General features: G+C 49.6%; 1 protein-coding gene across 1 annotated transcript in view; it reads left to right on the top strand.

Annotated features, from left to right (window-relative positions):
- TSC22D3 (TSC22 domain family member 3) overlaps positions 1-23,857 on the top strand; it is an 84,251-nt gene extending 60,394 nt beyond the window's left edge. The window contains exons 2-3 of the mRNA XM_051968705.1: positions 21,866-21,917; positions 23,052-23,857. Coding sequence (XP_051824665.1) covers positions 21,866-21,917; positions 23,052-23,285 — 286 coding nt within the window. The 3' untranslated portion in view covers positions 23,286-23,857. The remainder of the gene's footprint in view (positions 1-21,865; positions 21,918-23,051) is intronic.
- Positions 23,858-24,721: the final 864 nt, after the last annotated feature.

Below are 24,721 nucleotides of genomic sequence, written 5' to 3'. Positions count from 1 at the left end.
CTGCCAGAGGACACTGGGGGTCCTCCCCGTGACTGATTGGGAGCATTGGGAATAACTTCCTGGGACCAGAAAAGGGTCGTAGGACCCTTCCTGCCCCCATAGCCAAAAGGGACCTTGGAAGTCACCAAGTCCAACCTTCTCGTTTTCCAGAGCAGAAAACTGAGCCAAGAGAGGGGAGGGGATTTACGCAAGGTCATACATGGGTTCGTATATTTAAGGTAGAGAGAGAGCTTATAGGTTTTTGAGTCCAACCAGGATAAAACTGAGTCTCGAGAAGAATAAGCAGCTGGCAGATGGCACAGGAGATGGCGCCGAGTGTGGAAGGGACCCCATAAGTGCCTAGATTTGAGTTGAGTGCTGCAAGCTTGACTGTCTTGCCTCTGTCCTAAAAAGTAATCAGGTCAAGCACATTGTCTATTCCTGGGGCTTCTCTGTTCTTTAGGGCCGGGCACTCGCCCTTCTGACTGCACAGTCATGTGATCATTGAATCCATGATTTGGAGGGAATCAGTGAAGACCAGATGGCCCTGCTGCCTGCTTCCTATGGCCTCCAATGTCCCAGCTCTCCTCAGCCTTTAGCCTGCATGGTTCCTGGTGGCTAGACCAGGAACCTTCAAAGAAAGTGAGATCTGGAAGCAGAAAAAGCTGAGTTTAGATACTTACAAGGGCAAGCTGCTTCATTTCTTGCCTCAGTTTCTTTCTCTGTAAAATGAAAGAGCTGAACTCAATGATTTCGAAGATCCTCTCCGGTTCCAATTCTAGGATCTTCTAAGCTGGCCCGTCGGGAGGGCCTTCATCTACTTAGCCTCAAACCAGCCACCTTGCCACACGCAGCTGGGTGGCTCAGAAGATAGAGCTCTGAGTCTGAAATCAGGAAAACCTAAGTTTTTCATCTCTTAATTGGAGAATACTGGGCAAGTCATTTCATCTCTGTCTGCCTCCGTTTCTTCATCTGTAAAGCAGGGATCATAACAGCACCTAGCTCCCAGGGTTGGCATGAGAATCAAACAAGATCCTATCTGTAAAGGGCTTTCCAAATCTCAAAGCACTACATAAATCTCGGGTATTGTTGTTATTATTATATGATTCTCAATGATGGGAGTAGGGATATAGGAATCCCTGCTCCCTCATCCTTGCTTGCCTAGTCATGTGAAGACTCGGGCAGGTCAAGATGGCCCCGTGGAACTTTTACCCAGCTGCACTCTTCCTCCTAGGCTTAAAACAAATTCCCAATAGGTCATCATCTAGATGTCGGCGTTGGGGCGGGGAGTCGGTATATCTAGGACATCGGCAGAGTGGCTCTTCTCCCTTGCAGTGTAGACCGTAAGCCATTCACTTTTCGTGGTACTCCTGGCCCCAGGTTCTCCATAGAGGATCCGCTGTTCTCAGAGCCAATCAGCACTCCATGGGGAGTGTTAACAGTGCAGCCCAACGGGCAGAGTTGTATATTTTCTGATTCCACTGTTGTGAAAAATCAAGAATTTGACCTATGGGGTGTCCCCCAAATCTTAGTACAGTTGTAAACTAGATTTGGGGGACACCTTGTATAGCGCAGTTGATTTGTACGGACAGCATAATTTGGGTCACTCACGATTTTTCTTCTCTAAAGATCGTGGTGTTCCATTATTTGGCACCTCATAGCATCACTGTAAGAATAATGGCATTTCAAAGACGAAGGTGATGTGGGAAAGCGATATATAATTTCCCCAGGGAAATCTGGCCCTCCGTCTTTCTCCTCTTCATCTCCAAGTCCAGCTCGGCGGCGGCCTGCTCGGCCCCTCCCGGGCGGCTGTCTTGATAGACTCACTGGTTGGGCTGACCAACCAACTGTGCACCGGGGAGCATTCTTCAGCCATTTGTTTCTCCTGTATGGATTTGGAGGATAATCATTTTTAGAGCAATCAGAGCTGTCACGTTAGAGGCTCTGCAGTGTTCTCAGACCCCATGCAATTGGCCCAGTACCTCATGAGAATGGGAGCCAGTTGGGAACCTGGTCATCTATAGGTAATCTCTCTTCTGTCCGGACTCTGCCATCCATCCTCCTGGGCAATGCCTAATGCATTTGTTGAGCATCTGTCTGTGGATTTTATGCCTCCCTTGATATTAATGGGTAGAAGATCATCAAATAAGGTTTTCTCATTTTTGGAGCTCAGTGGTATTGATACCTAGAACACTCATAGTCAGAGCGAGACCGCTCTGGCTCTAGCCTGCATGGCAAGATTAGGGAGGCATTCAAATCCATTCCTCTTAAGAAAATAGAAGGGTTTTGGGGGGAAGTTAATGAGGGAAAACCCCATATTTCTGGTCCAGTACCAGAGTAGAACTTTCTGGGATTTAGCTTGCTGATTCCTGGCCACTGTGCCTGGTCTATAGTAGGTGTCTAATAAACGCTCATTGACCCATTGATGAGAAACAAGCTTAATGTGAATTCTAAAGAACATAATAGATTAGCCCCAGGGCTAGGAGTTTCTGAGAAGGAGGTCTGAAGCATGGGACACCGTTCCCATTTTATAGAGGAGGAGGAAACTGAGTCTCAGACGGCTTAAGAGATTTTTTGCCCAAGATTCTACAGCTAGGCCGATAAATTTTCCCTTAAAAAGGTGGAAGAAGGGGTGTCTGAAGCCCCACTTTTATTTCCCAAGCTGACTCAAGCAGGTCCTTCCCCAGTCTACAGGAAGGACAGGGCCAGGGGAATGTAGCAGGAGCACTGACCTTCATTGCCGCCGATAACGCTGGCTCTCTTGCCACTTTCCAAATAACGAGCTTGTCGCCACAGCTCAGACTGACTTGAGGCCACTTATTAGCTTTGCCCAGAGTTCAGACTCATAAGCTCCTGGGGAAAAATAAAAGACGGGGTGGGGGGAGGCTGTGCTAATGAATTCTGGGTCCATTAAACCCTATCTTAAAGGCCTTAAGGCAGCCCCTTGTTTCAAGGGATGCTATGGCGAACCCTTTTGTAAAATGAGGAGCTAGTCACTAATGCAGGGCTCCCCAACCTTCTCCTGATTTCCTGAAACATTTAGAAGAGTGCAAAGTCCTTTACGGGAAGCAGGCTGCCAACCGTACTCTCTTCCCTACTGGGAATCCCCTACTGATCCACAGAAAGGGGGGCAGAAGATGAGGGCCGACAGCAGCCCTTGACTTCAAGATCAACCCAGTAAAGGTAGGGATCTCCAAACTCGGTATCAGGAGGCTGGGGGCTAGCCAGGCCTGCTCCAGAGGGGGAATCCCCAGTACCTTGTCAACCAGAGCAGTCTGGAACTGCTGAGATGATGTCAATGGTCTAAGGTCTCCCAGCCAGGATGTGTCAGAGATGAGACTCGAATCCAGTTCTCCCTGGCTCTGAAGCTGGCTCTTTCTCCACCTTGCTATGATGCCATAAAGCTCTGTGTGTGTGTGTGTGTGTGTGTGTGTGTGTGTGCATAGACATATATGTATGTGTATTGAGTACATGTGTGCATATGATCACAAGGATCAATGAGCCATTAAACACCAGGCCGAGATATCTGCTCTAAGGCATCTCCCAGGGAAGTCTGCATTTTCCTTTAGCAGGCTGGCTCTCCCTCATCCAGACTGAATGGGTCTGATGAGTTCTGCCCTCCTTCCCTGTGACATGGGCAAAGCCCAAAGAGCAGGTGCCACTGGCTGGGTGCCCCAGGATCTCTTTGAGCTGTTAGCACTTCTGGGCTGGGGGCCGAGCCAATACATAGAACAGGCGATGGAGCCTGACCCTCCAGGCCTCCATTTTCAGCCGGCACAGAGGGCTCGGAGCCGGAGTCTACTGGGTGCTCCACAGATGGAATGTCTCAGCTAGAAGAAGCTGGAGGAGGCTTTTCCAGAGGCAGAGAGTGGAGGGAAGACTTGGACAACTGAATTGCAAGCCTGGACCTCAGCCTTACTAAAGATCCTCTGGCTGCTACTTTAATTCAGGGGGAATAAATAATGAGAAGCAGGTCATCAGTGCATGGAGTAATCTTATCATGGTTGCTGTTCCTGGGGTGATGTGAAGGGTTCCCCGCTTCTGACTGGCTCTGTTGCTATCTTTTGTTTTTTCATATCTTTGCTTCATCAGATCATAGCATCTTAGATCTAAAGTTGGGAGGGTCCCCCCGCCCCAGAGGCCTACCCCCTCTTTTAACAGAGCAGGAGCTTTCCAAGAAGGAGGAAAAGGGGCTCATGGTCCCACAGTTGGTAACAGCAGAGCTGTGATCTGAAAGCAGATCCTCCAACTCCAAATCCGGTATTTTTCCCAGTCTCTGACATCCCCAGAGAGCCATCCCTTGTAATAAAGAATAAAATAGAGAAGGAAGAAAAAGCAGTTCAGGAAAACCAAGTAACCAATTGAGCTCATTTCACAATACATTCCAGAGGAGAAGGAAAAATATTTTCCAAACTCTTCTCCTTAGTCAAGCTTGGTCATCATCATTTTGTTATTCACTTCATGTCACTTCAGTCTCGTCTGACTGTTTGTGACCCCTCTGGGGATTTTCTCGACAAAGATACTAGAGCGGTTTTGCCATTTCCTTCTCCATCTCATTATACAGATGAGAAGAAACTGAGGCAAACGGTGTGACTTGCCCAGGGTCACATAGCTATGAAGTATCTGAGGTCCTTCTGATTCCAGCACTTGTGCCACTACTTTCAGGGCCAAAATTCCCAGAATTTAGAACAAATGAGATCCCCAGAAAAATGTAAATGCCCCTTCGGCAGAAACTCTATTAATTTAGGGTTAGGCATGAAAAGATGGCCCCAGATCTGTCTGTCACCCTTGAAAGTGGGGACTCAGGACAGGTTGGGTTCTGATGGAAAGGTGCGAAAGTGAAATAGAAGGTCTTGAAATGAAGACACTGCTTTCAGTTTAATGAGGAGAAAGTCCCAGAAAGGTTAATAATATTTGCCCAAGAGCTGAAATTGGAACTCAGGCCCTCTCTTTACCACCTCACTACATCATTTAACCCAGGGATCCTCAAACTACGGCCCCGCAGGCCAGATTCGGCAGCTGAGGACGATTATCCCCCTCCCCCAGGGCTAGGAAGTTTCTTTATTTAAAGGCCCACAAAACAAAGTTTTTGTTTTTACTCTAGTCAGGCCCTCCCACAGTCTGAGGGACAGTGAACTGGCCCCCTATTTAAAAAGTTTCAGGACCCCTGATTTAATCCATAGTAGCAGTATCCAAATTTTCACCATGTAGTTCCACCAGTCTCGAACCAATGGCCATACTTAATATAATTAGAAACTTCAAATAGTGCAGATCTGAATCTACACGAGTCCTTCTCAGTATTTCTTGTTGGCACTAATCGGGATCTGGTTTTATCAGTTGCAGAGAAGGGGCTAACCCAAATGGGAAATCTTACTTTGATGAAAGACCAGTTAAAAGGCATCAGGGGCAGGGAGAATCTAGGGCTGTCCCAGATCCGTGGGTCCAAGGTACCTGGGACATATCTGAACACAGGCTCTAGTGCCCTGGTTCTGCCAGGTGGGGTTTCTCTCCATTACCCCCACTATGCTGAGAACACAGACGCCGTCTATGTCTCTCTTCGCTGCACGGGACGAGGGATTCGATGGGTACATTTCCTCGTGTTTCCACTCCTGGCACTGAAGGGGCCTTTAAGGGCCATTTGTCCCAGGCACACTTTGCTGGGCTCCTCATCTGGGGGATGAAGCAAGTGCTCCCAGTGTGCCTCAGACCGGGTGGGCCCTGTGTCATCCAAACCTTTAGTTTGGAATAACTGGACTCCCCCAACACGTGCACAACACCTCCTCATCTGCCCGTGCCGACCTGTCTCCCTGAGCTGAAGAAAGGACAAAAAATGTAATCCTGGCATTGACAGCCAATATGGGGGGAGGGGAGAAGGGATATTTGGGGGGGAAACAGTCTGTTTTTAACCCTCAAGCCATCACAGGAAGTAAAAACAAAAAGTAAAAGAAGGCAAGTAGGAAATACAATCCTCATCCCCCCCAACCCCAACAAGCCTTCAGGAAATGTAACAAAGCTGGCAAAAATAACCAGGCCCCCTCCTTGGGAGAAGGAAAGAATCCAGGGGCCAAGTAATGGAATGAGACAGGAGATGGGATATGGGGAAGTGAAGGACAGTGGGATGGCTGACAGAAAAAAAGTTTGGAGCAAGGGAAATTGGGCCCTTTTAAAAAGGAAGAAACTAAGGCACAGAAAGGTTAAATTCAGAGAATCCTAGACCTAGAACTGAAGTCAATTAAGAAGCATTTAATGAATGCCATTAACATTCTGAGCACTGTGTATATACAGAATATGTTCTGGCCATGTTAACCAAAAAAAAAAAAAAAAGGGAAAGATAATCCCTGCCCTCCAGGAGGAGGGATTTGATATGCAAATGACCGTACACAAACCAGATATAACTAGACTGGATCAGAGAGAGGCTCCAAAGGAAGACACCGATGTGAACTCCATCAGGAAGCACTTCTTATGAAAGATGAGTTTTAGGTAAGGCTGGAAGGATGAGGTGAGGAGGGAGGGAGGGAGTTCCAGACTTGGGGCACAGTCAGTGCAAATGTTCAAAGAGTTCAGAGGACTGTATTTAAGGTCACTAGATAGAAGAGTGGTTCAGGTGTGGGGGGGGGAGGGTATAAGGGATAAGAAGTTTGGAAAAGTAAAGAAGGCCAGATTTGGAAGGAACCCAAAGGGAGGATTTTCTGTTTGATCCTGGAGCTAAGACTGAATTTGAGGATGAGGCAGAGGAGGATGACCCCTGGACTTTAAAAAACTTTAGTGGCTGAATGGAGGATGATGGCCTGGAATAGAGAAAGACTGAGGCAGGCAGACCTCACAGCAGCCATTGCAGGAATTCAGGAGTGAGGTAAATCAAGAGATATTCAGAGGTAGAAATAACTGGTGATTTTCTGATTGAATAGGGTTATGTTTATGAGAAAACAAAAAGATTTAGATTAATTTAGATTATACAGTCTTAACAATAATGTGGGACTTTGGAGGAGAGGAGGTTTGGGGGAGAAAGACGACGAGTTCAGTTTTGGACATGTGGAACTTAAATTGCCTATGGGATGTCTGGTTCAAGAGGCAGTCCAGGCTGGCAGTCGGGAGAAAAGTTAGGGCTAGCTAAGTAGATTTGAGAATCATTATTATGGAGATGATCATTGAGATATGGGAAATAATATCAAAGAGGAGGCTCAGCAGAGAACCCAGGACAGACCCCTAAACTGTCCATTATGACCTCATATGGGATTGGGTAACTGAAGGAGGGAGTCGCCAATGTATGATTTATTATCAGGAGATGTTTGCTTTGTGTGCCTGTTTTCTTTAAATAGCTGGAATAATGTAAAATGTAGCAAGTGAAAAGAGGTCACACGATAAAGTTGGAGACGGGCTAGCTAAACCACAGTTTCTTAAAGTGTAGGTCATGACCCTCTATGTGATCGTATCACCGAACATGGGAGTCACCGAAGTACGATGAATGATCAGTAGATGGTGGCTTTGTATACAATTTGTACTATTTTACATACATCTATTCCCTGTAAAATTTTCTTGGCTGAAAAAGGGTCACGAGGCGAAAAGTTCAGGAAGCTCTGTGCTGGAATACAAGGCCGCAGAGCTCCGTCTGAATGGGGATTCAGTAAAGGAAGCGACCTCTAGTCTAATCTCATTTGACAGTTGAGGAAACAGACCTACAGAGGCAAGTACCATGCTTGAGACCACCTAGGGTACTCAGAGGCAGGATTTGAACCCAGGTCCTGTAGCACTCTAGTCAAGTTTCTTTGTCTCCTACAATGTGGTAGAACCAATATTTGGGCATTGCATTTGCGTCTTTTAAGTGGGAACTCCCAGCGAGAAAATACCCTTTGCCAATGCAGCTTGGCACCCCCTTTGCAATTTACCCTTTGAGTTGCCTGGAGGCACTGAGAAGTTAGGTAACTTGTCTAAGGCCACACAGCAAATATGGCTTCATTCCTGTTGTGACAGGTGAATGTATCCCATGGTCATGCTTTGCCCTCAGCCTGGGCCCTGTTCTCACTCGCAGTTGAGGAACCTCGTACGGCTTGATGTCTGCTAAGTTGTTTTCCTTTTTCTCTCAGTTAGATGTTCCTTTCCTCTGCCTCCCCTCACCAGCTCCATGCTTCCTTTCCCCAATTCCAGGCTAAGCCATCTTCTCCCACAACATCTCTTTCCATTTTCTTTTTCTCAGTTAACAGGTATTTTCTCTCCCTTCCACGTCCCCACTGAAAAAGAAATATCCTTATTTCCTTAACCCCTATTAACAAAAGGAGTTTGGGGTTGGCCACGCTCTTCCCTGCCCTCAGCGCCTCAGCAGCCGTCCTCAGAGTTCAGGAGTCAGGAGGAGGGGAACACTGTCATTGGGCCTCTGGCACATCTTAGTGCAAAGTTCATGCGGGGGCAGTTGGGGAACCACCAGGACAGTTTCTTCTATTCCCAAATTACCGGCCCCTGCCGAGTTAGGGACTCCTCGCTTTGGGAAGCCTGTGCCGAGTTCAGGGCCTAAGCTCTCCAAAGCCGCTGGGTTGGTGTGTGACTCTCGTCCTCCGGATGCACGGCAGCCAAACTCCGAGAGAAGGGCTCATAATAGAACGTGGGGCCCCTACCCTGTGCCTTTGTACCAAACCCTCCCTCTTGAACTTCTAGGACCATGAGCCCCAAGTATCACACATCTCCAAAAAAAGGAACTCTGGCAAGTGGGGAAGCAAATACCCTGGGCTAGAGGCTGGACACTTTGGGAGAGAAGGCATGGGGGAAAAGGTCCCGCCAACCAGTGTCTGTCTGCAATCGTGCCTGACCTTGAGGGACTGACTAGTGGAAGAAAGGAAAGGCTAAAGAAATGATTCGAGGTGGGGGCAGCTAGGTGGCACAGTGGATAGAGCACCAGCCCTGAAGTCAGGAGGACCTGAGTGCAAATCTGCCTCAGACACTGGCTGTGTGACCCTAGGCGTGAACTTTCACTAGGATGTGCCAGAGGCCCAATGTGTGACCCCCAATCACCTCAGCAAAAAAAGGAAAAAAGAAATGATTCAAGGTCCCTCTTTCTTCCAAACTGCCAGTCTGAAGTTCAGTGGGGACCCTGGGCTATATGTATCCTCTAGAGAAAGGCTTCTTGAACTGTGGGTCCCGTCATTAGATGTGAGACTTAGAAAATTATGTTTGATTTGCAAACCTATATAACTATTTATCATATGATAACTAGCATGTAGAAATGTCTCAAAAGAAAAGGGCTCGTGAGTGGGAGAAGTTTAAGAAACCCTGGGCTCAAGGACAGAGCCTTGGCAGTGGGGGTTGGCCAATGTCCACCAAGCGCCATCCTAATATGGAGGAAAGGCCCCCATGTGGGGTTCACAGTACCCACTAAATGGAGGCAGGTGGGGGGTGTCCCACTAAGGAATAAAACCCAGAAACGTTGCATCCCCCATTTTCCAGGCTGTCGGAGAGGGAGACGCGATCAGAGAGCTACTCCAGATTGGGCCTGAGTTTCACACAAAGGCTTCTGCCCCCAGCTTGGCACACGGCCCTGAACCCAGCCTCCCTTCGCACTGAGGAGGCTGGAATGGAAAACACTTCAAGTACATCCTGGCTTGAAAGCTAGGAGGCTCCAGACAATGTCCCACCAACCACTTTGCTCCGTAGGCCTCAGTTTCTCTTAAATTAGAAGCAGCCGTGGATTAGATTACATAGTCTCAGAGACTCTGCGAAGTTTCTGTCTAGGGATCTATGTGAGATCTCACAGGAGCCACTAAACCCTTCTAAGCCTGTATCTCATATAGACACGGCAAAAGATTAGACGGATATACTCTCTAAGACCCTACAAGTCCAGGTCAAAGACCCATGGGTGATCTCACTCAGCCAATAAACCGCTCTAGGCCTCAGTTTCTCCTTAAACACAGCCCTACCTACGTATGTGTGATGACACAGTCCACACTAAAATTCTCTAGGACTCAGTGTCATCTCTAAAAGACAAGGAGAGTGAGGCAGCTGTGTGGCATCTATCAGCAGCCACTAAACCACTCTAGGCCTCAGTTTCCCCAGAGAGCCCAGCAGGGGGTTAGGAAGCCATCGTAGGTCTCACGGCAGCCACTAAATGTCTTAAGGCCTCAGTTTCCCTGAACAACCCAGCGGCCACTAAGGCAGGTTATTCACTGAGACCCTGCCGGCTCTAGAAATCGGTCCCTATGGGGAAGGCCACAGCAGCCACTAAACTTCTTAAGGCCTCAGTTTCCCTCATAAGCCCAGCAGGGGATTAACCAGCATACTGTTAACCCTGGCCGGTTATAGGTCTACCCCGCTAGGTGTGGTCCCTTGCAGACACTAACACCCTCAGAAATCAGTTTCTCCTCTAAGCACGGCAGAACTCTGGCACTTATGTGGGACCTCACGGAATCCAGTATAACTCCCTAGGCTTCAGTTTCCTCTATAAGCACAGCAGGGGATCAGATACCCACGTGGGGTCTCTAAACTTCTCAGCACCCCCTGAACTTCCATAAGCCTCAGTTTCCCTTATAAGCCCAGCAGGCAGTGAGGTGGTATATTCCCTGAGACCCTGCCAGCTCTAGATATAGACATTTACGTGGAATCCCTCAGCAGCTACTAGCCCACTGTAGGCCTGAGTTTCCCCAGTGAGCACAGCAGGGGGTTAGCCACCTAAGTGAGCTCTCACAGCAGCCACTAAAACTTTCTATGCCTCAGTTTCTCCTCTAAGCACGGCAGGGCTTTGGCACTTATGTGGGATCTCCCAGCAGTCGCGAAACCTCTCTTTGCCTCAGTTTCCCCTCCAGTCCCAGTAGTGGTTTAGGTTCCATAATGTCTGAGGCCCTGCCAGCTCTAGGTCTAGGCCCCTATGTGGGATCTCCCAGCAGACACTTATACCTTCTGGGACTCAATTTCCCCGTATGAACAGCTAGGGATTAGGGACCTATGTGGGATCTCCCAGCAGACACTAAACCTCTCTGCCTCAGTTTCCCCTACCAGCACTGCAGGGTTTAGACTCTAAGGCCTCTGAATCAGGTCTGTAACTAGGATCATATGGCTGATCTTACACTGGTGTCATCGGCTCTCTGGCCTCAGTTTCCTCCTCAGCGACAGGTCTTTAAGGACCCTGCCCCCACAATTTCAGTATACTCATGTGGGATGTCCCAACTTTGTGTTAGTTCCCTAGGCCTCAGTTTCCCTACAGTCACAGGAGGGCGTTGAACTTCAACGCTTCTTGGCCTTGTCAGCTCTAGGATTCGGAGCCTGCGACTGTGTGACTTTGTCTTTTTTTTTTTTTAAATAACTTTTTATTGACAGAGAACCCATGCCAGGGTAATTTTTTACAGCATTATCCCTTGCGCTCACTTCTGTTCCGATTTTTCCCCTCCCTCCCTCCACCCCCTCCCCCAGATGGCAAGCAGTGCTATACATGTTAAATAGGTTACGGTATATCCTAGATACAATATATATGTGCAGAACCGAACAGTTTTCTTGTTGCACAGGGAGAATTGGATTCAGAAGGTAGAAATAACCCGGGAAGGAAAACAAAAATGCAAACAGTTTATATTCATTTCCAGTGTTCTTTCTCTGGGTGTAGCTGCTTCTGTCCATCCTTGATCAATTGAAACTGAATTAGCTCTCTTTATCGAAGAGATCCACTTCCATCAGAATGACTGTGTGACTTTGGACAAGTCACCTCTTCTCTCTCGGCTCCTCCAAGGTCAGTCAGGCCATGTCTCAGTTTCCTCCTTGGGTCCTAGCCGGGGCCCTTTTGCGTAGCGGGGCCTGCAATGCTCCAGCAGTGACGCCAAAGGAGAAAACAGTGAGGAGGCTCCAAGAAACAGCCAGTTTGGTTCACGCCCAGTCCCACCGCTGGCTCTGAGAAGGGATGGGCCCGAGCGCCCCCCACCCCTGCCCCGGTCTCCCCCCCTCCCCCAAGTCAGGGTCGCAGTGCCGGCTGCGCATCAGACATCGCGGAACAAAGGGAGAAGCTGGCCCTGTGAGAAGCGGGCCTTGTTCCGGGGTTTTGTCATCCTTCTGTTGGCCTGGCCTGTGTCATTCTGAGATGGGCTGCGAGGACCACATCTCGCACACTGCCCAGGCAGGCAGCTGAAAGGCCCCATTCATCCCCACTGCAATCATATGGTCTCCGTGCATACCCAAAATAAATCGCTAACTGCTCTGCAGAGAAAGCCCTTGTCAAGCCGGGCTGCTTTCGGCTCCCTCCCATCGGCACCGCCGCTGCCTCCCGGCTGCTCCCGGCGCCCCTGCCTTTCCCCGAAATCTGGGGAGGGTCAGCCACTCTCTCCACCTCTCGCCTGCTCCCTCACTGGCCCTCCATTTGAACCTTGGGGATTTTCCATGGGAGTGGAGCCACTCTCCTAGTGGCCATTGGCCTTCCTGTCCATAGATTTCCACACTGGGGTGGAACCTGAAGGGAGAGGAAAGAAGAGGAGCCCAAAGTAGCCATGGAATTCCAGCCTCCTTATTCCCCCAGCCTCTTCAAAAGAAAAGACAAGTAAGTCAGACTCTTAGGAGGGCAGCCTCCCCTGCCTCCTCCTCTTTACTTTCTGGGGCTCCCAGCTTTGCTTCTCCCAGCTTTTAACTTGGGGTTCCCTCTAGACCTCCTGCCTCCCATCCTTCTCCAACTACCCTATCCTAGACCCCTGGACTTTGCTGGCAAAGAGACCGAGTCTGAAGGAAGCGGGCCTATAAATAGCCTTGCGCTCCACGGCCCCTAGGGCTCCAAGGGAGACAAAGGGGGGAATGAGAGAAACAGTCTCTTCCCCGCTCCAGACCCGGCATTCTCCCCCACACCCACTGGCCGATGCCACCCGGTGATTCCACGAGAGTTTCCGACACCCTCGCCTCTCCCCCCTTTTTTTTTTCCTGTAACTTGGGACTGGAGACGGACAGCCAGCTCTCTTTCACTTTCTTCTGCCTGTTTGGGAAGGAAGCTATTGACCCCACTTCTCTGGGGGGGGACTATTTATTGTTAGTTCTCCTAAAAGTCTGGGCGATGGGGCCCCGTTTCTCCTGAGCGTTTCAAGACTGCACAAGATCGAGCTGAAAGGAAGCCTTCTGGTCTAAGCCCTCATTTTACAAATGGGGAAACTGAGGCCCAGGGTGGGGAGGGGGCATGGCCCAGATTACACCTAGGATCATAAATTTTAGAAGTGGAAAGGCTCTCAGAGGCCAGCAAATCCAGCCTCCTCATCTTACAGAAAAGGAATATAACTGTGATGTTAAAGGAATATAACAGTTATAATAGAACTGTGTGACCCTATCCAAGTCGCTTCCCCTCCTTGGGCCTCAGTTTCCCCATCTGTTAAGTTAGGGATTAGATCAGCTGCCCTCCGAGAGCCCTTCCAGCTCTAGATGGAAGAGCCAGGAAATCCCAAGGAAGGACAGTGATTTATCCAAGGTCAAGGGTCATTTGTCATTGTCAAGACCACAGGGTCATCCGTCTTAATGCAGCCGCCTTTCATTCATTTTCCATTATTTTAGAGCTGGAAAGGCCCTCAAAAGCCCTCTAGTCCGACCTCTTAGTTTTACAGATAGGGAGACTGAGGCCCAGGGATATGTGCAGGTGAACCGACTTAACCTATGGGCCACTTGCTATTTCCCTCTAGCCCAAAGCTCGTCCCCCATCTTTCGCCTTAGGCAGAATGAACCTGCAAGAAATGGGCCTGGCGTGGGACACTGCTCCCATTTTATGGACGATGAAAGTGACATCCCGAAAAGTTTAGGGATTGGCTCGAGATCACAAAATCAAACCACTCCCTGCAAGAACAGTGAAGAGGCTAGCTTCAGTGATTTCCGTAAGCCTTTCCAGCTCCAAATCTCTGATGTTATTAGAACTGATGATCCTTTCAATGTTTCTGTTTTCCATCCACAACCCATCGGGCCGAAGACCTAAGTACGGTGAGATGTGAATAATATAGCACTTAGTTTGGCAATTTGAGTTTAGACAACACAAATTAAGTACTGGCAGACCTCTATTAACCTGACCGCCCAAGGAACGGGCTGTTCTGAGTAATAAAATTCTCTGATTAGCTCCAGATAAGTATAAACTCCCTCTCGTCTCACGCCCAATAGCCCGCAGTCTTTCTCCAATGCCCGAGTCCATTTTCTTGTCTTAATAAGTGGAGTCCAGTCAGCATTAGCTGAATCTTTGCTGATTGAAGGGGTTTTCAAGGTCTCCAGGGCAGAGCTCTCGGCCATCAGGCATCTAGTCCCAGAGATCTGCGGTATACTGAGAAAAAACAGATGATTGGTCAGAGTCTGAATGGGGCTCGAAGGCATTCGCTCGCCTCCTAATTAGGTTGCCGATGGAGCTTGTTTCCTAGTCGTTTGGCCTTCGGATTGTCTTGTGTCACACGTCAGTGAAGTAGCTAAGGGTGGCGTTGGCCGGGCCCCTAGTGAGCGGCCGTTTGGGGACGTGCTGTTGCTGTCATTATTGTGACTGGCTTCAGAGTTTACTGGACAGAGTACCGCCATGATAGTATTACAGAGGACATCCTGAGAAACCACCAAGTTAAACCAATGCTTGGCTGGCGGCGAAGGCTTTCTTTGTATTTTATTTTGATGGTGCTGACTTTCGGCTTGGTGGGGGGGGTACTGTCAACAAATGAGCTAATTGACTGGAGAGGCTTTCCTCAGCATTCCCCACACCCCGGGGATGTTCTTGTAAATGTTTAACAACGGACTCTCCAGGAAACCAAAAGCCCATGTAGGTCACCTACTTTTCACTTTCCTTTGCATTATCGACATGTTCTCCATCGCTTTCTTAAGTCCAGACAATCAACAAAACAGACAAGCAAAGCTCCATTTCTGCTCTGTAAATAGTCCCACTGAAAATTTAACAACCGGCTCTCCTGGGCCCGTTCCAGCTATCCGGTTGAATTCCCAGAGTATCCCAGATGAATTGGTAAAACAATCAGGAGTCGATCCAACCTGCTTCGCGACAACCAGCATTTGATGTACCATCGCCACGGTGGGTGCTCAGCACCCATTCTTATTGGCATAATAAAGCACGGGAGTGGTGAGGGAGGCCCCTCCCATCATGCTAGGAGTCCATGCTGGCTCTCAGGTAGCCCCTTCCAGACAGACAAATCTCCTGACTGTCAGCAGAGCTCCCAGCCCAACCCCTCCCCGTGAGGTCTGACCACTACCTCGTCCCGTCCAGCTGCGCACTCCCCCCTCTCCCAGATGTACATCCCCCTCACCGGCCCAGTCGCCATCATCTCTGGCCTCTGCTGGTGGACCTCACAGCCACGGGGCCGTCTTCCCTTCCTCCACCGCCAGCTGCCAGGGCAACATCCTGGGGCAGGAAGGGGACAGCAATCATTTCTTTGGGAACAATTTATAAGGCAAGGAAACGCTGACTCTCGGGCTTCTCCCAGACCGATGGACAGATTAGGGAAGCGGCTAATTTTAGCCAGTGTAATTTCAGGTAGTGCTTCATTGTTTGGTACACTGTACTTGCTGCCTCTCTCGAAGGGCTGGGAACCCGAGATGGACCAGCATGTCCCAGCCGTGGGATCATGCATTTAGGGCTGGCGGGGCCCTCGGAGATCAGGAAATCCAATCTCTGCCATTACTGAGGAGGAAACCGAGACCTGGAGAGCTGAAGGATCCGGTATGAGAGGACCCACAGGACTCTAGTCCTAGAGCTGGCGAGGCCTTCAGAAAAAGGGAGACCTAGAGAGCTTTAGGGACTGGTGTCTGGTCACCCACAAGTTACCTGATTTCTAGCCCTCCTAGGCTATGGAGTTCTAACCTTTTTCTGCTACTGCCCTCCTGGTGGGAAGTCACCCTTAGGAGCCACAATTCATAGCTGGCAAGGTCAAGGTGATGAAAAGCTAGATTTGAACCCGGATCCTCTGACTTTAGAGTCAGCGTGCTTTCTACTGCCCCTCTCTGGGAAGCAAGCGGAGGCCTCCTGGTTCTGAGCCCAGGGTTCTTTGCAAACAAGCGTCTGGGCTGCATTTTCAGCTTTGACGAAACGACAGGCCTTCAGCTCGAGCTCACTTGGAGCCTTGCCCAGGATGTCCGTGCCAGGCACCTGGTCAGGAGAAATAGCAATCACCTTTGCTGCTGATAAGAGGTCCTAGTATTTTTCCAGTTGCCCGGTTTCATAGATTTCATTAGATTTAGAGCCGGCAAAGACCAGGGAGATCATTTAGTTTGCCCCTTTACAGAGAAAGAAACTGAGGTCCATGGAGAGGACTGGCCTGCCCAAGGGTACGCAACTCAACCGTGACCATAATGGACCAAGCACCTTCCACCGGCAAGACTGCTGGGGATCGAAGGAGACAAAAACAAGCTAATTCTTGCCTTCGAGGCTCTTCCGTTCTGCCCTCGGGAAGGGAGGTCGGCGGAGGAATCCCACATGAAGTAGCGTGTTATCTCAGCCAAGGAGTCTGGAGGCTGTTCTTAGCCTGGATCCCAAGATCCTACCTTTAGAGATAAAGGGAGGCCTTAAAAGCCATCAAGACCGAGGCCCAGGGAGCTTAGGGATTTATCCAAGGTCACAAGGTAATCTGTGTCAGAAATGGCATCTGAAGCCAAGCTTTTCCTCTCCAGAAGGCCGTGCCTTGCTGCCGTGTTTTTAGTACTCCCAGACCCTTGCTGTCTCCATTCTACTGTATCCCATGGTCCCCAGCCTCTTGAGCACTGACTCGGGGCTCCGAGTACCAATTTAACCCACACCACTCTCCTGCCAGATATAGACCCAAAGTGTGTGGCTGTCTGGAGCTAGCCTGTCCTGGTGCCTCTCTCTGTCCCCACTCCCCCACCCCCCACCCTGCCAGCCACTAGATGGCCTTGCCACTGAGCAGGATTTCAAGGGCAAGGCCCTGGGAGTGACTTAAGGACTTGCAGAGTCTAAATAGATTTCAGTGGAAAAAACTCTCTGTAGCCGTTCCGAAGCAACAGGCTCCTTGTGTTCCCTGCGGTCAGGAATCTCCCAAACTTGTTGTTTTTTCCTGAAGGAACCTCCAAGTGTTGTGATGCACTGGGCCCCATGTGGGCTCTCCCCGCCACCAGGAAACAGGCTGCCTTTTGAGCTCTGCTGCTGTTTACTGTTTGAAAGAAACAAGGGGAGACACTGTTTTAGAAGGGACACAGGTCTGGGCAAGGTTGGTTTTGCTTCCTCTGCACACTGTAAACCCCGAGCAGCAGAGACCCAGGAAGGTGAAAAGGGCACCCGCCTTGCAGTTAAGGAGATGGGCTTCAAATTCTGCTTCCGGAGATCGCTAATCGATGACCCCGACTGGGCCGCTGAGGCTCCGAGTCTCATTTTTCTCTTCTGTAAAATGCGGGTGACCTAGCAGCCAGTTGATGAACAGGCATTTATTAAACACCTACTGGGTGCCAAGTAGCATGCGAATCCAAAGATTAAAAACAAATCAGTGGCAAGTACGTGATGTCGGAGGGAGTGTGAATGAGTGCTATCATTCTGGAAAGCAATAGCATTTTGCAAGTAAATTGGCCAATTTACTAGGTTACCTCGTAACCTATTACCTGTACATATACAAAGGAGGTCACCCATTAAAATAACATAAAAATAAAAATAAAAACAAATCAGTCCAATGTATACAGAGTAATAATAATGATGCTGATGATAACGCTGATGACAATAGTTACTTTTACTAGGAACCAGGCACTGGGCTAAGTGCTTAAATAATTATTCTCTTAGTTGAGCCTCAACAACCCTGAAAGGAAGTGCTGTTATTGTTTCTGTTTTCTAGAGGGGAAACTGAGGCAAACAGGATTAAGTGACTTGCCCAGGGTCACATAGCTAGTAAGCGTCTGAGGCTGAATTTGAATATTGGTCTTCTAGGTCTAATGACAGAACATACAAAATAAATACCAGGGCATTTGGAGGGACCCCCAGCAGGAACTTCCAACCTGGGGTAGCTTGTCAAAGCATATAGGGAATGTTTGTGAAATAATTATATTATCCTAGTAAAAAATCAATGTACTCTATTCTATGCAGATATGTGGTAGACTCAAATTTAGTTCTTTTTAGAATAACTGGAGAGCACAGGAGGATTGACTGAAAGCCAAGGGATACGGGGACAGAAAAAAGTTGGCATTGCCTGGTATTGTGTGTAGGGAGCTGCCCTTGGCATTTAAGAGTCCTGGGTTTCAGTACTGCCCCTGATATGTGGAGTGGCTGTGTGAACTTGGGCAAGTGCCTTTCCCTCTTTGGCCTTCAGTTTCCTCCTCTGAAAAATGAAGGGGTTGGACTCAGTGGCCTCTGAGGGTCCCGCCAAGCCTAGAGCAAGGATTCTCTGTGAGTTTTTGTTATAGGATGGGCCAGAAGGCAGAAAAATAAGGGAGTTAGGTGGGGAGGAAGAAAGGGTAAGTGAAGGTAGGTATGAAGAGGTGGTCGTGAAAAGATCGCTGTGATGAGACATTTTAATGCTTGAAGGGATAAGCCCGAGTTATTTGGAAAATTAACTTCTATAGAACAACTCGGTCTCCATGGTTGATGGATGAATGTGCTATTGCTATGTTACGGGCATCTGACTGCTTGCTCAATTCGTTATACTGATCTATGTAGAACGCAAAGGCTTGTGGGTTGGTTCTAGGATATAAGCTTCATAAAGACAAAAAGCCAATCTACCTCTTTCCCCCTTTCATCAATATAAGAAAATCTTAGAATGTACTGTATTCATCACAGGTGCTCAAAAAAAGTTAACTAAAAAAACTGTCAATTCCTTGAGGTCAGGAACTGTTTCATCTTTGTTTTTGGCTCTTCTAGCACAAAGCCTTGAAAAGCAGGCAGGTTTTGGAATTGGATAACGAACTTGCCTGGAATGGAAATAACAACAACAACAATTGTGATCATTACAAATATTTATGTGGTGGTTGAAGGCTTGCAAAATGCTTTATAAAAGCACTTGGCATATATTACCTCTTTTGATTTGACCTTCAGCACACCCCAGTTAGGTGCCCTCCCCACTTTACAGAGGAAGAACCAGAAGAGGTTGTCACTCATTCAGGATCACCCAACTTAATTATTAAGGTCTAAAACAGGATTCAAACTCAATTCAGACTCCAAGTCAGGCATTTTATTCACTATGGCACCCCTCTTCTAAAGTATTTGTTTTTAAAAGTTCTGAGTTATATTCAAGTTAATAATAGAAATCATAACTAACAATGATATAGGGGAAAAAAGAAAGGAAGGAGGGAGAAAGAGAGAAAGAAGGAAGGAAGGAAGGAAGGAAAAAAAGAAAGAAAGAAAGAAGCAAAGAAAGAAGGAAGGAAGGAAAGAAAGAAAGAAAAGAACCAAAGAAAGAAAGAAGGAAGGAAGGAAGAAAAGAAAGAAAAGAACCACAGAAGGAAAGAAGGAAAAAAAGAAGAAAGGAAAGAAAGAAAAGAATTAAAGAAGGAAAGACAGAAAGAAAGAAAGAAAAAGAAAAAAAGAACCAAAGAGAGAAAGAAGGAAGGAAGGAAGAAAAGAAAGAAAGAAAAGAACCACAGAAGGAAAGAAGGAAAAAAAGAAGAAAGGAAAGAAAGAAAATAATTAAAGAAGGAAAGACAGAAAGAAAGAAAAAGAAAAAAAGAACCAAAGAGAGAAAGAAGGAAGGAAGGAAAGAAAGAAAAGTACCAAAGAAGGAAGAAAGGAAAGAAAGAGAGAAAAGAACCAAAGAAGGAAGGAAGGAAAGAAAGAAAGAAAGAAAAGAACCAAAGAAAGAAAGAAGGAAGGAAGGAGAGAAAGAAAAGAACCAAAGAAAGAAAGAAGCAAGGAAGGAAAGAAAGAAAGAAAAAGAAAAAAAGAACCAAGGAAAGAAAGAAGGAAGGAAGGAAAGATGGCAGAGAAGAAAGAATGAAAGAAAGAAGCCAGGAAAGAAAGAAGGAAGAGGAGAAAGAAAGAAGGAAGGAAGGAAAGACAGAAAGGAAGGAAGGAAGGAAGAAAAGAAAGAGAGAGAGAGAGAGAGAGAGAGAGAGAAAGAGAAAGAAAGAAAAAGAGAGAGAGAGAAAGAAAGAGAGGCACAGAGACCTTGGAGGCCAGTCTGACCCCTCATTTTATTCAGAAAACATTGTATTTGTCCCCAAGGAGTCATGGGTAGGTCTCGATCCCAGCTGAGCCCAGAGTGGGGGGGGGGGCGCTGCAGGGGCCCCAGATTGGATTCAAATCCCACCTCGGACTATGGAACCTTAGAGGCTGGGCTGACAGTACTCGTCCCCTCGCTTCACCGCTGGGGAACCCCATTGTTGGGAGTCAGGCGCCTCGCCCAAAGTTCGAATTCTGCGGCTCAGACTGACAGCACTCGGGCTTTCCTTCGGACTCCCGAGCCTGTGCGTGGGGGCTGAGAAGCAGCGGCCGGACTATATCTGGGGTCCTTAACTGGGCTTCTGAAACTTTCAGGGCTTTGATCGCTCCGTTTCAGTGTGGCCGGCCCCCCTTGTTCCAATGCCTGAATGCATTCCCAGCCGGGGAAGGGACCCTTAAGCTTCCCCAGGCTGCCCAAGGGGGAGGAGCAGGACCCCCAACGTTCGGAACTCCGGAGTCCCTTGGATTGCTAGAGAGGGGGCACCTTTGAGTTTTGAGGATCTGCAGGAGTCAGCGCGTCCCGGGGTTGGCACTTGGATAGGCAGGAAATACATGAAGTTGGGTGATTAAACAAACAAGCGTCGAGAATTGCTGGTTAATCTTAAATCTCTTGGCCCTCTGTGGCAGCTCATTCTGGCTCTAACGTGCTGCCTGGCTGTCGTGCAACTTTTCCTGAGACTCGGTCGTTTTACAGACGGGGAAACTGAGGTCCGAGAGCCAAAGTGCCTCGCCCAGTATCACACAGAACCAATCTCCCTTCATTTTCTCGGGGAGGGCCAGAGGTGATCTGGCCCCGCGCTCACACAGAGCAGCTCCGAAGCCGCCAGATTCTATCCCTGTCCGGTCAAGGTCAGATGCGGACCAGATGCACCGTCCACCGGCCGGACTCCCGTGGGGGTCAGCGGAGGGAGGGATTCGAAGGCGAACGCTCGCGTCCCAGGCGGGACCCGGCCGATTGCACCATCTCTTCCCTAGGCGGGGCAGCACCTTCGAACGAGGCTGGCTTTTCCAGCCCAGGGGGTAGAAGCGCGCCTGGGAATGCAAACTGCCCCCTGCAAGCAGGAGAGCTTGCAAGAGCGGGGCGTGGCCTCCCGCGCTCCCCAGCCGGGCCGAAGGCCTATTTGCATGCCGCCTGACGCTAGGTGACGTCACGGACTCGCCCTCTATTTAAGCCGGTGGAGCTGCACCCTCACCATCTCTGGGCTGGGTAACCGGGAGGGCGTGGTGTCAGAGCTGCCTCTGTGTGGTCACTAGTGTCCTAGCTGCCGCCGCCCCAGCCGCCGCTGCCTCCGCTGCACGCGCCCCCGACCCGCTTTGCAGGACCCGCCGCCCCGAGCGCCCAGAAGGAGAGCCTCCGCCCTGCCGCCACCGCTCCCCGAAAGCAGAGGCCGAAGCGCTTGAGCCATGAGCTCTGAAATGTGCCAGTTCCCGATGGAGGTGGCTGTCTACCAGCTGCATAACTTCTCCATCTCCTTCTTCTCGTCCCTCCTGGGGGGGGATGTGGTCTCTGTCAAGCTAGACAACAGGTAACCGGTCCCACTGGAGCCCCGGGGTGCTAGAACGCCGGCTCCGGTGCAGAACCATCGGGGTCACGGTCACGCTCGGGGTCAGGGTCAGCCGGTCGAACTTGGACCGGGGACGGGGTGGGGTGGTGGGGCCCGGCTTGGAGCGTTCGTGAGGTGCCTACGGAGAAGGGGGTAGGTGGGAGGCGGGGTTCCAGGGCCAGACCGAACGCCCGGGGGCGCTGTTTCCGGATCCCCAGGTGAGGGGTGGGGAACCGGGTTTCACTGCGGGGCGGCTTTGTGATGGGCTCCTTTCACTTTGTGTCTCCCTCAGTGCCTCCGGAGCTACAGTCGTGGCCATAGACAACAAGATCGAGCAGGCCATGGTGAGTCCCGGGTGCACCCTGCACTGCATTTCCCCTCCCCACCTTCTCTCCAGCACCCCGCGCCCGTCTGCACTACCCCTCCCCCAGTTCTGCTAAGACCACTGAGGTTGAACCAGGTCTCCGAGGCGGCTCGTTACCGTTCCCTGGGACGGGTCCAAGAGTGGGAGAGGGGTCTCCCGGGGACCGCTTGGGTGCTCTCCAGAGCTACCTGCCCGGGACCTCGTGAGACGGGGTAGGGCCGGCCTCGGCGCTCCCCTCCGGGGGACATTCCCCCCGACATCTGGGGCTCGCCTTTGTCTCAGCGCTACGTTAATAAAGTGTGGAGCCCGCTGCAGTCCCACTGCAGAGGAGCCAGCTCCCGGGCGCAAAGAGAGCGAACTCTTGTAGAACGAACGCGACTCGGAGCCCGGGCTCGGGGCTGCTGGGCGCGGACTGGATTTCGTGCTCCCACACGTACTCCCCAGGAATCGGGGGGGGGGGGGCGGCGAACTCCCCCGGGACACATGGGGCCCGTTTTCATGACTTGGCAGCCCAGTGGCTGCATCGGACGCCCCGAGTTCGGAGGGGGGGGTGCACACAGCCCGCCTCCTGTCACAATGGATGCGGGAGATGAGGTCCGACTGCAGTACAGCTGCATATTTAATGTCCTGGCTGACAGAGATGTAGGTGAGGATCAAAATAGCCAGGCCATTATTGCAGTGTACAGGGAAAGCAGGAAGGAACCCGAGCTCGGCCCTCATTTGGGCACCCCCCCCCAACCTCCATAGAGTATAACCTTGTGGAGGGCAGGGACGATTTCATTTTCCTCTCAATATCTCCAGTCCCAGCACACGCTCAAAGGCCACAGCGCAAACAAGACCCTGGTGTCCAAAAGAAACCCTGTCACCGGGGTCCTGCCTCCTGGCAGCCATCCCTCATTAGAAGCCTTGTAAAATTGGGGGGGGGGGCAGATTGGATACACGGATTTTCCTTCTGGATCTTCTTGCCTAGTGTCTAGAAGCTCCCCCCCCAAACTGGCCAGAAAGCCAGCTGAGAAAGTAAGCAAGCCCCAGGCCAGCTTTTCCACTTGTCTCCCATCAGTGGCATGGCTCAGTAGTGAAGTGTTCCCTTTGGGTTTGGCTTTTGTCTACACAGGATCTAGTGAAAAATCACCTGATGTACGCGGTTCGTGAAGAAGTGGAGATCCTGAAAGAACAGATCAAGGAGTTGGTGGAGAAGAATTCCCAGCTGGAGCGGGAGAACAGCCTTCTCAAGACCCTGGCCAGCCCGGAACAACTGGAGAAATTTGAGTCCCAGCTGAGCTCTGATGAGCAGACCACCCCTGCTGCCACCAATTCACCTGAGCAGGGCGCAGGCTCTGCTGTGTAAGTGGCTCTGTCCTGGGGGTGGGCAGAGCCACTGAACTTTTTTCTACCTAGCTCCTTAAGAATATGATTTTTTTTTCATCCCCAAGTATCATCTCATGTGGAGAATAGCCCAGCTGGCTTCAGCTGGGGCTGAGATGTTCAAAGGGCACCCTCATGGGCCCGCCCTAAAGCGTTTGACCTCTGAAGAAAGAGCTCTTTTTTGGAAGTTGAGTTACATAAGGAGATGATACCCTAGCTCACACCCACTGGCCCTGGGACAACCAAGGCAAGTGCCTTGGCCGTTCCTGAAAGCAGATCAGGGCTGTATGCATTGTTGTTGTGGTTCTTTTTCTCTCTTTCTTTTATTTTTTTTTAACACAACCTGTTAAAAAAAAAAACGTGGAAACCAGCAGCAGTTAAGACAGGGTCAGACTTCGAATGGCCCCAGCGGTTTTCTTAGCGAGTTCTGCTTTTTTTGCTCTGTGCCAGCAGACAGCGCTCACTTTTTGACACCCATTCTGATATCTTGAAAGAGTGGATCTTTACTTGTTGAAATGTAGAATGATATTTCAATAAAGTTTTCTAAATAGAAAATTGGACTTCTTTTAGTTTGAAAAACAAAAACAAAAAACAGAGGGTTATGGGATGGAGGAAGGGAGTGGTTGGGAGGGTGAGGAAATGGGTCCAAGGGATGTCCAGTATTAGGACTTTCCTGGCTTCTTTGGCCTTTCATACTCCACTTCAAAGGCAGAGGATTGGGGAGGGGGGAGCAGGTAAGGAGGAAAGTTCCTCACTGAAATGGGAGAGAAATTTTTAAATTCACTTCTACCTTGGCCCCCAGATTAACCTGTACAGGTTTCTAAGGGACTTATGGAGGAGTCGTCAGGACCAATTCTTGGAGAGGCTGCCTGATATAGTATAAAAGTCCTCAAACTCAGCTAATGCCTTCATGTCCAGTCTCCTACATGGCCCTTCAGATTTTCAAAGCAGCTTAGGGAATTCTGGCTGGGGCAGGGGGCGGGGGGGGTGACTGGGAGAATTTCTCACTTGGATGTTCCTGACTCAAACCTCAACGCCCAATGTCCTCGGAGCAGCCGAAACTCAAGACACCAAGCCGACCCCTCTTCTTCCCTGAACCCTGAGCCTTTGGACGACTATGAAACCACTCTTTCCCTGCCCTTCCCCACCACCAAAAGTCACCCTGTAGGGATACTTCATGTTCCTCTGAATGTTCATCCCCCACACCAGCTGGTTCATCCAGGTCCTAGTCCATCCAATGCCACATTTCCACTTGCCATATTCTACTTGATCCTAATGTGTTCTGGGCCAGAACTCTGAACTTGAAACAAAGGATTCTTACAAGATACTAAGTCAAATGTATGCATTTTAGAGAAGAATATCACACTAATGCCCAACAGCTCCATTTTCTGCCCCCAACCCAAAGACCGAAGCCATCGC

Source organism: Antechinus flavipes, chromosome X, assembly GCF_016432865.1.
Source record: "Antechinus flavipes isolate AdamAnt ecotype Samford, QLD, Australia chromosome X, AdamAnt_v2, whole genome shotgun sequence".
Lineage (NCBI taxonomy): Eukaryota > Metazoa > Chordata > Mammalia > Dasyuromorphia > Dasyuridae > Antechinus > Antechinus flavipes.
The sequence above is the reverse complement of the archived record's forward strand: the minus strand, read 5'-3'. Positions and strand labels throughout refer to the sequence as shown.